Source organism: Phyllopteryx taeniolatus, chromosome 12 (assembly GCF_024500385.1).
Source record: "Phyllopteryx taeniolatus isolate TA_2022b chromosome 12, UOR_Ptae_1.2, whole genome shotgun sequence".
Lineage (NCBI taxonomy): Eukaryota > Metazoa > Chordata > Actinopteri > Syngnathiformes > Syngnathidae > Phyllopteryx > Phyllopteryx taeniolatus.
The window spans coordinates 16,765,672-16,780,788 of NC_084513.1; the positions used below are offsets into that span (position 1 = coordinate 16,765,672).

Below are 15,117 nucleotides of genomic sequence, written 5' to 3' on the forward strand. Positions count from 1 at the left end.
AAAGATATCCAAAACATTTGACCACAGGAAAAGTTTAGTCTGATTTCATGTCAGGCAGTAACGGGGGAAAAAAGTTGTCTTTTTATATAGTGTTTGTAAACATCTTGGTTTCAACATTGAATATTTGGAGTAACAACGTTTGATGGTACCTGAACAGGCTGATTAGGCTGTGTGTGTGTGAGGTACGGGGTCATCTGTCGGAATCACATGGATGACCACAGCAAGTTGCGACTTGGGCCACTGAGGGGGAAATAATCACCACGCTACCTTCTTATAAATTATTAAGCACTGTTCTTATTTTAGCCCGACTCAGTGTGCTGCATTTACTTGCGTCGGTTCAAGGTGTTTATTTATTTATGTTTTTTTTTTTCCTTTTTGTTGACAGCTGTATTACGGCTGATAAGCGAGCGCGTGTGAGCTGATCAAGTAGTGAGACAAGCGTTGAGAGCAAAGCAGCGTAGCAGCAGCAGCAGCAGCGCTGTGGTCACAAGGAGCCGTGGTAGAGGCAGCAGCAGCAACACTATCAGTCACAGTGCAGGCAGCATCGGCGGCAGCAGCAGCAGCAGCAGCAAACTCTTCTCGATTTCTCTCTTCTTTCTGGAGTTGTTTCTTGCTTGGAGCACAAACGCCAAGGAAAGTCAAAGGAGGAGGTGATCAGGGGATTGATAGCTGCTATAAAAACAAACAAAAAAAAAACAAACGCAGACCTGGCTGCCCCCATGCCTATCGAATTTGTTTGCAAAATCAAGTTTGCAGAGGAGGATGAGAAGCAGAAAAACAAGCAGGATGGGGACAAGGAGAGTCTGATCGAGGAGAGCTGCGCACCTCCGGCCAAGGATTTGGCTGGGTTTGCAAACTCCTGCTCCCTACATGGGATTAATCACATCTTTGTCTCTGGACGACTTGGTATCCGGCAGACTCTGTGGGCTCTTGCCTTCCTCACTTCACTGGCACTCTTTGTTTACCAGGCGGCAAAGTGTGCCATCTCCTACCTGGAGCACCCCCACGTCACTGCCCTGAATGAAGAGGCGACCCCGGAGATGGTTTTCCCTGCCGTGACCATCTGCAACATCAACCGCTTCCGCTTCTCCGCGCTCACCGATGCCGACATCTACCACCTGGCTAACTTGACGGGACTGCCCCCCAAAAACAGGGACGGGCACAAACCCACCGATCTAATGTACCCTGCCCCTGACATGCAGGACATCTTCAACAGGACGGGACATCAGCTGGACGAGATGCTCATGAGCTGCAACTTCAGCGGGCAGAACTGCTCAGCTGAGGATTTCACCGTGGTGAGTGGGAAAGTTTCTCAAAGTTATCCAACATTCTTGGACCGGATTACATCACTCTGCATCATCTGAACTTTTCAAAGTAAATTCATGGATGAATATTTCTTATATATCGTTCATTGCACACATTGTTCGAGTTTAGGTTCCGAAAGTCTCCACTTGTTTATACAAAACCAGTTGAAAAACCAGGCATGACGTGTGTGTAGTCATCTCCAGGGTGCAAGTGGTCCCTATGATCTGTTTCTTCATGCAAGATTCATGACTCGAGCTCCATCAGTGAGCCACCTTTCGGCTCACTAAGTTTAACGTAGCAACAGTGTTTCCACTCCAGCTGAGTGTTTCAGTCTCGCCGTCGTCGACTATGACAAATATCAGAGGCTGCTATCAAAAGACCAAAACAAAAAGGAATATGCGTACATTTCCCCAGCAAACCTCTCTCTGATGCTGCCTCCAACTCCTTGTGCCGAGAGTGCACGGCAAATAAAATCATAGTCAAAAATAGCCTTGTCTTGTGTTTTCCTCCCTCCGTCGCTCTCTCGCTCCCTTTTGAGAGGAGCAGAATGCTTCTTCGTTATATTTCAATCGGGCTGCCTTTGAGTTTAAATATTTAAAGACAGATATACATGATTTTTGCATTAGCCAGATTGACTAAAAGGGATGAAACAATATCCATGCAGATGGGCAGGAGTGAGTGTTTGCGTGTGTTAAAGAGAGAGAGAGAGATTCTTGTTGTTTCAGACAGAAGTTATTAAAGGCAGTATCATCATAGGATATGGATTCCCCCATCTTTTCAGAATATGCAATTGCTTCATCGTTGATAAAGCGCATGTCAAGTCTTTATGGTGTGTGTTCAACATTAATACGGCAAAGGCAGCACACATTGGCTTTAATTTATTTTTCAAATTACACACAAATAATTCATTGTTTTTCTCTCTCTTTTATTTATTCACGTACGTTTTATCGAACGTCACAGGTAATTGTGCTTCTGAGCGTTTTAGGTGTACCGACTGACAAAAGTGCATTTGATCCCTCACAAGGGAGGAAAAGCAGTTTGTAGTGACAATATTGCTTTAAAATTTGATATTGCACCATAAGGAGTATCCTTCCCACTTATATTTCAGGGACAAATGTGTCATGTAGTAAATGTCAGTCAGATGTCAGTCAGTGAAGCATCTATTTGCACTTTTTGGACTCTGGGTGACTTCATCGGCTCCCTAGGCTGCTTGTTCCTCTCTGTCAGCCTTGTGATCGAGTGTATCTGCATTTTCGGAGGCTGTCAGTTAGATTTGTTACAGGCTACTTGCTGTCTCCACGTTTGACAAATCACTTAATCTGCGTTCGGATTTGGGAACATGGCTGAAGTGTTAGAGCACGATGGTCAGCGCAGAAAGCGCATGGAAATGTTTGCCTGCATGGGTGTTTTGTAAAGAAAAGAAAAAAAACGGCTTGGATGCCATTTGTTATACTTTGAGACTGGAAATAGAAGGAAGTCATTATTAGTGACGATGCCCTATTAATCATATCCAAACATGTACAAACCCTGTGTACCTCAGCCATTACTTCTGCCCTGGTGGGGAAACCGCTTCATAGATTGGTTGTTAGTAATGTGTTTTCTCCATATTGATCTTTATGGGAGCGCCAGATGTTTCATTTTGGCAGTAGCCGCCATGGACACGATGCTTTTGGGGGGCATTTCATGACAAAATGCAATTGTAATTTTTCCTGGCATTTTAACTCACGGTGAAAACTGGTTAGAGCTTCTGCCTCACAGTTCTGAGGACCGGGGATTGAATCAATCCCCGGCCCCGCCCATGTGGAGTTTTTATGTTCTCCTCGTGCCTGCGTGGGTTTTCTCCGGGGACTCCGGTTTCCCCAAAACATACATGCTAGGTTAACTGACGACTCTAAATTGTCCGTAGGTGTGAATGGTTGTTTGTTTGTATGTGCCCTGCGATTGGCTGGCAACCAGTTCAGGGTGTACCCCGCCTCCTGCCCACATGACAGCTGGGATAGGCTCCAGCATGCCCGCGACCCTATTGAGGAGAAGCGGCTCAGAAAATGGATGGATGGATGGATTTTAACTCATCTGTAAACACTCCATGTTTGAGATTTCTATGAAAAATTATTGCTTCTTTTGTGTGCTTTCATTTATTTAAATGTTTTAGTTTTAGAAATAATGTATGTATGTTTACCTTCCATTTTTAAGTAAATTATTCATGACAGAAAGCCATTAAGTCTCCATCCATTCAAAAGGTGTATATTAACAAACATCTCACAGTCTGCAAACATTTGTCTGGCTGCTGCAATTTATGGATGGAAAAATATTACCATGCAGAAATGTATGTATTTTACCCCTTCTCTTCATTATGATTATTTAATACAGGCAATAACTAACTTGGTTTAATCACACAAGATAAAGCTGATTCAACAAGCCATGAATAAATAGAATACTTCTAGTGGAACACAGCTTAATTGTAAATCTATTGTGTGGAGCTGTCAGAAAGATGAGCTGCAAGCCCTTTGGCTTTATTTTTTTTTCCTGGACAGCGCTTTTGATAGGTTTGCTCTGACTCCTAGTTGTGTTTGCTGATGCATTATTAGATTTTGCTCTCAGCAAGGACATATTCCTTCTGCATATATTGATGGAGCTAACTAAACAGCTAAGAGGTAGCTTGTGAGGTAATCTATTAAAATCTGGATTCACATTTACGATGCTCTGCACAAAGTAAACTGAAGGAGCATACTGTTAGTCTCATAATGTGTTGTTGCTGTTGTGTAGATAATTGGATGTTTCATAGTATGGAATCTATTTTTCCATAGTGGTAAGAGTGAAAATCTCTCTGCAAGTACACACCATTGGACATTATTGTACGCACCATGCTTATGTTCCACAAATTACATTTCTTCTGTTATTTACTGTATAAAACTCTGAAGCACAGATTTTAAAGACAATCATTTTCTCAATTGTGTAAAATGATACCTATTTGGAGCAGCGGGATGTAAACCGACTCAAGAGTGAAGCACTCACGGGTTTTTAAGCACATTTTTCCTGACAAAGTAATGTCGAATGACTACTAATGGGCCTCCACTAAAATAATGAAATTAATTAGAGGGTTTCTTATTCATTGAATTTTAATTGAATAGAAATATCCGACACAATAAGCAGTGTTTTTAAGGTTGACATACCACACTGTATAATGACTACTTCCTAAACTTACCATATGTTAGTGACATTTTTCACAGAAACCTCACAATATATATATTTAATGTCACTCCTATATTAGCATCACAACCAGTTAGTGAACTATAAGAGAAAGATGCTACATTTTGTTTAGTTAACCGTCATTTGCATCAGCACGCCTTTTCGGGACAAGTGCAACAGCCAACAGCCACACAACTAATCATTTTGCCAAAAATGGCCAAATATCCACTTACAAAAGGCCCAAAAGTGACCAAAAGTACTGCAAGCCTTTGGTGGAAATGGAGACGCACATGAACAAGATGGCATCTGTAAATGATGTGATGTGGATTTAACCAATGACAGAGTAGTGTGGTTAGTTTGAACGTCCAGACTTTATTTTTTTACAGCTTTGATGCAATTAAGGCCTAGAGAAACTTTGTTGCTTGAAGAGCAGAAATATAGAAAAGTGCCATTAAATTCATTATTTTTCTCTAATTAATTAACTGAGATTATACAGCCTAACACAAGCAGGCACACACACACAGATGATTCTGAGTAGCTTGTGGTTATGTTAAGCAAAAGCTTACTTTTTTTCCATAATGAACCGATCCACTCCACTCTTTATGGTTACATTGATACTCATAGGCATAGCCTACTGTGAAAGCTGAAACACTGACAATGTAACTTAATGTCAGTGAAATGAAATGAAATTTTCCGACTCACTATTACTATACTAAAAAAAAATAAAATAAACAATGTGCACTTGCTCAGATGAGCAATCATGACCAGTAATCCGTGTTGAATTATTATTAGTTATTTTTTAGTTTTAAATGTTTACCTGCGATCCAAAATGTATACAGATTGCCAGGTCTTCAGGTTTGATGTAGAAAGTTAATGTTAATGTTAAAGTTAAGTTAGTGTTAAAGTTAATGTTATCATTGTTATTACAATGAGAAGAACATTCTGTACATGTCTGTAAATTCTGCGTGTGTGTGTTTTTGTGTGCATGTGTTGTGTGTCTAAAGAAATGAGCCGTGCACATGTGCAGGAAAGTGTAAGAGTGACAACCACTTCCCCAGTGGGTTCAATGCATGCACAACACACATACGTGCACAAACACGCACCTCATGGAGAAGGATGAGGGTGAGAGCGTGAAAGTGACTGGCTATCCGGACTGGTTCAGTCACCAACGGCCTGTCAATTAGGCGTCTACAGTTGCACTGCTGCGTGTCTGTGTGTGTGTGTGTACGTGCATGTGTGTGTGTGTGTGTCCCTGCAGCTTAATATGTAACGTCATGTGAGCCGGATTTCAACCCTGGAGGCAACAATAATATACCATCGAAGACATAAACAAACATGTCACACACACACACTGTGTTTACGGGTTTCTTTCTCACATTTCCTTCGTCCAATTTTTATTATATGCAAATGGGCATCATATTTGTGGTGAAATTCCAAGCACGTTAGAGCCAAACAATGCTATCATAGAAATGAATGAAAATGTGCCTACAGTTTTGAATAAAAGATATTACTAAGACTGACAATTGTACTCACCACCTTAATCTTCACAACCTTTGTTATTGCAATTATGTTTTATTCATCCAGACATAAAAATATCTGATAATGCCAAGTAGATCAGTGATTCTCAACTGGTTGGATGGCTCACGTACAGCTAGTAAAAATACTGTACATATGTTTCGAAAGCGAGTTTGAACAAAACATTTACATTGAGTGCCATTGACCAACCCATTCATTATGTATATGCTGCCGCGGCATGCCACATCGCTTGGTGGCGCAACGGCAAACATGCCTAAAAGAAATTTCAATTCAGACAACAGCGTGCTGTGACGACTGGTGGCAGAGTCATTTTTGAGTGGCGAGAGGAAGAGATTTTGGCAGTTGACGACATTTAGTAAATGGAGGAAATAATAATAAATGAAGTGACCCGGTGTACCGAGCTTTGGGACACAAGACAAACAACGTACCGTGACGTGGTAAGGAAGGTACAGCGATAAATGGCGAGTAAGTATATTTATCGTGGTGGTAATGTGGATTCGAAAGTTTTCTGAAATTGTATCACATCAGTTCCATCTGTTGGGTCTGATGGTGGGCCCCCGTCCAGCACCAATACCAACAGACTAACGACAAAAAATGAATATAAATTCTCGGATCCACACCAAAATAGTATTGGTTATTCTAAGGTCTTTGCAACCCTTCTCTATAAAAATTCCTGGAGATAAATTCTGTTCTTTTTGTCAAACCTTGCTAGCTAATTTAATCAGAAAAAAAGTGTGAATATCTAAAATAAAAGCCTTTAATTTGGTCTAGAATGTAATAGATTCCACTTCATTGGTCCATGTGACAGACCTCAATACAATCAATCTTGCATGTGTTTTTGTATAATTCTGCTAACTAAAAAAAAAAAAAAAAAAAATCATAATTTAGAATGACAAGTAGAAATATAGACCTCCAGCGAGACCAAACTCTCCTAGTTTGGGTTGTACAAAAAGTGACATAGAAACCTGCCAATGCCTGAGTTTAGTGCTGATCATTTTGAAAAAGATTTAGGCCTGGATTAATCTCACCAACTAATAAACAACAATAGAAACCTCATCTCCTTGCTGCTCGGCTCTAAAGCTAAATGGGTTCCTCTTTCGCCCATATATTCCACCCTCCAGTCCAAGCCTCATGTATTAAGCTAGACAAACATTAACCCAGGCCATAACCTGCGTCCTTTGTATAATAAGTGAGAAACAAACTCAAAGGAGGACGGCTGCCTGTGCAACTTCAACCTAATCCTCTGCACTTTCCCCTGCTGCTCCACTATACCATAGAAAGATGAATTACCGCTCCCGCTGATATGCATCTCCCCTGTCTTATCAGATGACGACCACCTGTGATATGATCACATCGATATTTGTGGAGGCTCGCGATTTTCAATGGCACCTTGATGTAATTTTTAAAACCTCTCAGTTCCTCGGCTGGAAGCTTTTAGTGGTATGAGGATGGTGTGAGCCTCGATGATGATAAAGGCTTCCGATGATACCGCAAAGCCCCCCAACCTCACCACAGCTTGCCCCTCGCTCCTATAACACCTGGGAGTCTTTTAGTCACACAGACATTTGTCTCTTTCTGACAAGTCATACACCAGGCTGGTGGGAGTGTTAATGTGCCTGCTCCTGCACACACACACACACACACACAAAGGTCCATTGAGCGTGTATGGCAGAGAGAATGGTTCCCCATACTAACACAGTCAGGTTTCCTCACAGATTGAGAGTTGGCTTACAAGATTGATCATGACTCCTGACGGTGCGCCGCTCCCTTTCCGAAGGATCGATACATCCTTCAGTCACATCGCTTCCCAGCCCTTCCTACTCCAAGCCAAGAGTGACTAATTATCCCACGCTTCGGTTTTGGGACAAGTCTCGGCTGCATTGGTTAATGCTACGACCAATTGTGACAAATTTGCTCCCAGCAAAACATTTCTATTTATTTCAGCGTATACGTGGTATTGATCAATATACACTTTATTTTGCTCATAGGGAGCTGAAATGTTTCAGCAATATGAAATGTTTCACCACAATTTCCAAGCACAGGGCATGCATTGTACAATTTTGGATGTGTTTGCTGCTGACATCATCCGAGTAAATTTCGTTAAAAAGTCAAATGCGACTAAATGTCAATACTAACAACTGAAGTTTTCACACTATACAGACTGAATGAGAGCCATGACTTGCCTTCTCACATTGTATCCTTCCACCCAAGTCCTGTATATGGCGGAAATAGATGTTTCAAACTCAAAACACAAAAATATTTTTTTTTTTACTCTATCTTTTGGACACAAAAACAACCCAGACCCTAACTACAAAACAACATACATATAATTTTACCTTGGCATGCATTGTAAACTCATCAAAGAAAAAAAAAATACATGATTTGTGTATGTAAGTGAAAAGGCTCAAAGTTTCAGAGTTCCAGTCCTAACGCTTCGTTAACTGTCACAGAGGCCAGAAATTCATCCGATCATTGTGTAACTAATCCGGACTCGGCAATTACGACCAAAGTCTGGTACACGCAACGATTTTAAACTTAACCTTTTCTTTTTTTAAATCAGAGCGATCCCACATATGACATAATAGTGTGCGCTGTACTTCAGATGACCAACGCAGCACACTACAGACATAACGATATTTCCACCGACAATTGCTAGTTTCCGAAACCCAAGCATGGTGCCACAGGGGATCAAGACTGCTGGAAAAGGCAAAGAAGAAAGAATAGGAGGCCAGTAGAAAAGAAATGGGAGACTGTTAATTGTGAGTTTATCAGATAACAATATTGCGGTTGCTTCTTCTGGCATTTTTTTGACAATCAGGCTTCTGCTGACATTAATCAGAATAGGGCAAAAAGTATCAAATACAGTTTGATTATGATTATTATGTGTGTAACCCATTTTACATGGCCAGACAATTCTTTAAATGTGAGTCAGTGACTAAAAATTTGGCTTAATTCGCAGTGGATATCATATTAAAAAGTCTTTGGAAAGGTGCAATGTACAATCCTCACCTTTTTTGAAAGAGAATAAAAAATGTGTATTTTCTGCATTTGCTTTGTAAAGTCACGCTCATGAACAGCAATCACAAGACGGTCTTCTACATACAGTTTGGAAGATTCAACAACCTTCGACTACAATGTCAGTGAGACTCAAAATAAATGTGCGACTCATAATAAATGTGCATTCGTTCCACAAAATCTATTTCAAAAGATGTCAGTGACCACTTGGAGGTCTGACTGTAATTTCTGGAAAAGTTACAATGCTTTCCGTCTGGCTCACAAAATGCAATATATGATTTTTACTGGTGTATTCATTCGTTTAGGTATTGTCCAGGTGTGCTTTTAGGTGTATTGTAAATATTTTACAGAATTGTAGGCTGACTGGCTTACAGTTCTGAAGGGTTATTTGGTAGATCTTGTACCATAGCCCTCACACTGAAACAGTTCCATAAGGGCCTCTTACAATGAACAGCTATGAATGAGGATTACAGCAAGAAACGTCCCACAAATATTGCTTTTCGAGAAACATTAAAAATCATTTAATGAAGAACTCCAGTTCTTTTCTTTGCAGTAACAATGATAAGCAGCTGTCATCGTGGAGATAATTGTCACTCTGTAAGCCTTTGGCTAAATAGACTTTCCCTCTTAGCTGTCAGCTTAAGTGTGCCCTTTTTTTTTGTCGTGTTTCTCAGTCTCGAAAGCATTAGCGGAAATTCCCCTGAAAAATTAACCAAGCTTGCTTTTAGGCCACGACCACCACATAATGAGTCCATGCGTCCTCATTTTCCTTGCTTGTATGCTTTAATTACTTTGCAGGAGATAGCGTATGCAGGTGCTTGCGCACAAAAGTAAATATATTTAATCAAACTTTACGTATGTTTTATGTTGAAACAAATTTGTCAGTAACAGCATATCATCTCCGAAATGTGATTGCCAATTGTTGATTCTCTACATTTTGTGAGTTTTTTTTTTTTTAATTAATAAACAAAAAAAAGTTATTTGTTTTTTTTTTTACCTCTGGATTGCTTTTAACGTGACAGACACAAGTACAATTGTTACTGTTAGGTTGGAGAATCTATGCACTCTATAAAAAATTTTTTTAATTGTGTATGATAAAAAAATAAAGTACCCGAGGACACTAACAACAAACACATTTCTTTTGAGGATTCAACATATGACAAGGGAAAACTGCTTTGATGCAACTATTAAAAATATAACTGAAACAACAGGGATATTTTTTCTCATTGAGAAGGGGAATTCTGAACCAGGTTTGACCCAGAACACTGGCACACTCTTTGCACTGACTGTTTCATTTGCACCTATACTTTATTTATACGAAGTAGAATTTCTTTGTTATAAAAGCAGGCAGTTAAAAGAAATGAATCATGTAAAAACAAAATTGCTGCTAAAGCAGGGTGAACACAATCTGATAATGAGGACATATTCAAACCTTCCTCCCCCTTCCAATCAAATTTCGGACAGACCTGGTTATCAGATGTCTCTAAAAGATTATCCTGCCTGATTATCCTGTGGTGTGGGGTCTGTTAAGAGTGAGTCCCCCCCCCCTCCCCCCCCGCCCCCCTGATCTGCCTGTAAAATGGTACATAATAAACGTTAATCTTAACAGTCCTTTAGCCCCTGACTCCTCTAAATCTTCTACTATTCGTTGTTGTTCTTTGTATTTTACGACAGTCTGGATGCCTTATGGGACCATGCTGCCTCTCACAGGTCAGCCTTGCTACTACGCCTGACTTCTGGTTTAGGGGAGGAGACTTGCGGTTGCAGCGATATTGTTGTGCGTGGTGTACTGTGTTGGTCATCTCAAGTACACTGTAAACTTTAAAAGCAGTAAACATACTCTAGCCAATTTTTTTCCTCATGTTAAAGGTTTAGGTTAAAATGTTTATATCGGTATGTGTACCTTACTTAAGTGGTGGAGAACAAGATTCAACACTGTGTCAGTGAGGTGAACCAAGCAGTCATTTGTTTTTCCTACTGGTTGTGTGCTGTGTATTTCCTATAACAAATGGATTTGAGCCATACACATCATGGTCAGTATGTGACTGGGATTAAAAAAAAAAAAAAGTCACTCTGCTTCAATTTAGCCACTGGAAAAAAGCATATTGTACGTCCCAAATGTCATTGTGTATAACCCCGGTGTACAGTAGTCCCAACAGGAGGCTTGTGTCCGTCTGCTTGACTGGATGTTTGGCATTTACTTTGACTTATGTCTGATTTCATACCATCGCCTTGCCTTCTCACTAATTAATCCTAACATCCTTTTCTGTCTCTATGAGCCTTTCTACGAGCATTAGTGCCGGCTACAGATGACGCCAATGAGGTTTGAACTCCACGTGGCCCAAATATTAAATTGTCGTGACAAGTGTGATATTTTGTGAGATTCTAAACGTGCAGCGGATGACTTTGAAGAATATACCACCTGAAGCAACACTCCTGTGTGATGATGTCGGCACACCTCTTCCTCTCAGGAGACGCACGTCGCATGGCTTTAAATGTAGGTCAGCATACGCATTTAAGGTTACGGACTTAAAATCAATGAGTTTTGAACATTGATATCATGGAAGAATGCACTGTTACAGAAAATTCTAATTTAGTTAACATAAAACCGCTATGAGGTCTGAAGGTCCTCTGAGGTCCATTACTGTGAAGGACCCCTAGTTCAACGCATGTCTTCTAAATTAGCGCAATTTCTTATTTTGTAGAGTGATTCTTTCAACATGTGTGAATTTGTTTTGACTTTGTTTTAGGTATTCTCTGCTCTTTGGTTTAAATCGTTGTTCCTATGACTGGATATATACTGCAGTGTCTAATTCTGATGCCTAGATCAGTTTTTTTGCGTTTTTATTTTATTTTTTATGTCTATTTCCATGAACATTTCACGTGACGCACATCTGATATCGATATTTACATTGAGAACACATGAAAGCAACCCCCACGCACAGGCGGCCAAATTGCTCACCAAAAAAAAATCTACAAACGGCAACACCTGACAGTGATAGCACAGTAGTAAACAATAATACAGTGGTAGCTTCAAATACGAGTGACCTGACTTAAGGGTTTTTTGAGATACAAGCCATCATTTGGCCGAATTTTTGCTTTGACTTGTGATCGCAAACTTAAGATACGGGCACTTTAATAATTTTTTTCAATACAAAGAACCACAGTGGCAGCTTAAAAACTTAAACCTGAAGAAAAAAAAGAGATGCGAGTGCTTTATGATGGCAGGAACCTCAATTCAACTCACTTCACAATAAGCACCACTTTAACAAACGGTGAACATTTCATCAAAAAGAGAGGTTTCAATTTGTTCTTTCAGAAGTGTGTATCAAATTGGTAGCGCTTCAAATTAATCAGTACCCAAGACGAAATTCTCAGTTTGAAAACATTTGATCTGCTCTAATATGCAGCAATTGTCACCATTAATTTTCAGTGTCAAACCTTATCGACTGCCTGCCTTTTTGTTTTATCATTGTTGTTTTTGGTGTTAATAAAACTCCTCATTAGCTACCGCTCAACAACAGCTTCTCTTCCTCTGGGGTCCATTACGTCAACAAGTCAAGTCAAAGTCCATATAAGGACATTAATTGCAAGGTACTATATGATTTGCATTCTGAGTAGGAGCTGAGCAGCTTGAAAGTTCAAGATTTGCCCTGGAGCAATACCAGAAGGTTCCCTTGACAGCTTCATGTTAGTGCTGCTGGTCACACCAGTGGGCTTGACAAATTTAATCTGATTAAATGGCGTAAAGGATTTCCCCCAACAAACAATTGTGGAAGCAGAGAAATCCAAGGTGTAACATTAATTAACATGAACATTAATAATGGCTGTAACCAATTTAGGAAAGCCATTCCACAGGTTCCATCTCTGACACGGCTTTAGGGAGCAATCATTAGCGTTACTGTTTACATTATTCATTGCCCTGCTTTGGGGTGTCAAATTCTGCAAAGCAGGCAGATATTGAGTTTCCTTCATTTCTAATTGTTATCAGTCTTTTTTTTTTTGTTCACCTCTGCTACTACTGGCATACCGATTGAAGACATGCCTCTAATTTAGGTTAACAATTTTTTTGTCTTCATTTCTAATATTAGGTCAGATTGACATGTATGTATGAGTCTATAAAAAAATTAAGGTGAAAGGGATTTAAAAACAATCATTATGAACAATTTGTAGGCATGTGTAAATTCAGGTACACACATACAGATATTCAGGCTGAATGTGAGTATTCTTCACCCTTTCCGATCAGCAAAAGCCAGATTTTTGGATGTCCCTAAATATCCCATGGGTTGGGCTGTGTTAAAGGTTTTGGCAAATTCTTTGTGTGTAGGTGGAGCCACAGTCGCTGAGATTTTGACATGAAACTGAATGATACGCAGTTAGGAAGCGCCTCAAACGAGCAAATTTTCCCTCTTCTTTGTATTTTTTGGTAGTTTGAATGCTCTGTGGCACCATGCTGCCTATGAGGTCACTCTAGGCACTATAACAGGCATCTGGTTTAGAGGAGGACACCCACGCTTATCGGTGGGAGACATCGTTATGTAGGCGGTGTGTTAGTCATCTCGAGTACACCACACACAATAAGAGCAGTAAGCACACAAGTCGTGTGTGAGGTCTCTCACATGGTCAAAATGCATGTGTAAACCGCTTCAGTTTTACCAGAATTTCTACTTGAAATTGAAAATAACACATTTTATAGGAAATAGAACGATTGTTCTTTTAAACGTATGAATAAGCAGTTTTAAATCATGCTCTAATGTAGCACAGAGCCATTTCATTTTATAGCTTATCATAGAATAACCTCTCACTTGCCCCCTCCAGTTTTGTCCACGTCTTATTTGACTTAGTAGAGGACGGTAAATCTTTCACGTGGTGTCGGCAGCCACGCCGTCAAGTATTGTCCATGTTGACAAAATGCTCGACCTTCACATGCTGTGATATGTCAACAGATTTAACACAGACAGTTCCAGCTTGTCTCCGCTCTTTTGATCACCAAAGCTTTGCAGTTTGGGTTTAGCCCAGTCTCAGCAGCCTGTACAATACAGTAAATTGAGCATGTGTGTGTGTGTGTGTATAGCAGCATCACCTTAATATAAATGTGCCCCCCCTGCCTGGACTGTACCGACTCATCAGCCTCATAATTTTTACTTTTTGCTCCATTTTGCCAGCTCATTTCCAGAGGTTCCATCAGTCAACTGTGGTGGCCAAGAAAGCTCAATGTAAAAAAAAAAAACAATTAATGTGAAAGCACTGCTGGAAATACTGCAACAATACTGCAAATCGCTGTACCACAAATACAAATGCACAAAACGGAAATGATGTAAAACGGAGACCCGATGCTCAATTGAAATACAAAAGTGAAAGCACTGCTGCAAATAGATACAACTGCATTCTAAAATAAAAAGCTGTGTGTTAAAGTACCGTATTTTCACGACCATAGGGCACACCGTATTAAAAGGCGCAGTCTCAGTTACGGGGTCTATTTCTGTATTTAACACAGACAACATAAGGCGCACCGTATTATTGGGCGCAAGCATGGTAAATCATACGCAAGCTTAAAACATACAGTAGCATGCATGCACGCTAAAACAATGTTTTTAAAAAGGCAGCGAGAGCAAAACTGAGTTCAGTTGTACTTTATTGAAATATTTAACAATGTACTCACATTATTTTTTGATCAATCGTCATCCACAAATCCATCAAAGTCCTCATCTTCTGTATCCGAAATGAACAGCTGGGAAAGTTCTCAATCAAACACGCCCAGGTTCGAGACAGTCTCGTTGCCGTGCGAAAGCTCAAACAACAGTGCAAGCAGACACGTTAGCCAAAGCATCCACAATCCAGTCACAAATTGTGCCGTAATTGTGGCAAATTGCCCGGCGCTGCCTGCTCGTCTTAGTAAAGCTGTGTTCGCCATCTGTCATCCATGGCTCCCACGCCGCTCACTTCACTTTGAACGCCCTGTTTACAAGGATGTCCAGCGGTTCGTCAAGCCTCCCGGAATGATGGCAAGCTCCGAGTTATTGCACTCAGTCGAATGGTGACTGAAGAGACGCTTCTCCCAGCTGTTCTTTG

At 40.3% G+C, this 15,117-nt stretch overlaps 1 protein-coding gene across 1 annotated transcript in view; it reads left to right on the forward strand.

Annotated features, from left to right (window-relative positions):
- The first annotated feature begins 275 nt into the window (after positions 1 to 275).
- Positions 276 to 15,117, forward strand: part of asic4a (acid-sensing (proton-gated) ion channel family member 4a) — an 85,926-nt gene continuing 71,084 nt past the window's right edge. The window contains exon 1 of the mRNA XM_061792071.1: positions 276 to 1,295. Coding sequence (XP_061648055.1) covers positions 720 to 1,295 — 576 coding nt within the window. The 5' untranslated portion in view covers positions 276 to 719. The remainder of the gene's footprint in view (positions 1,296 to 15,117) is intronic.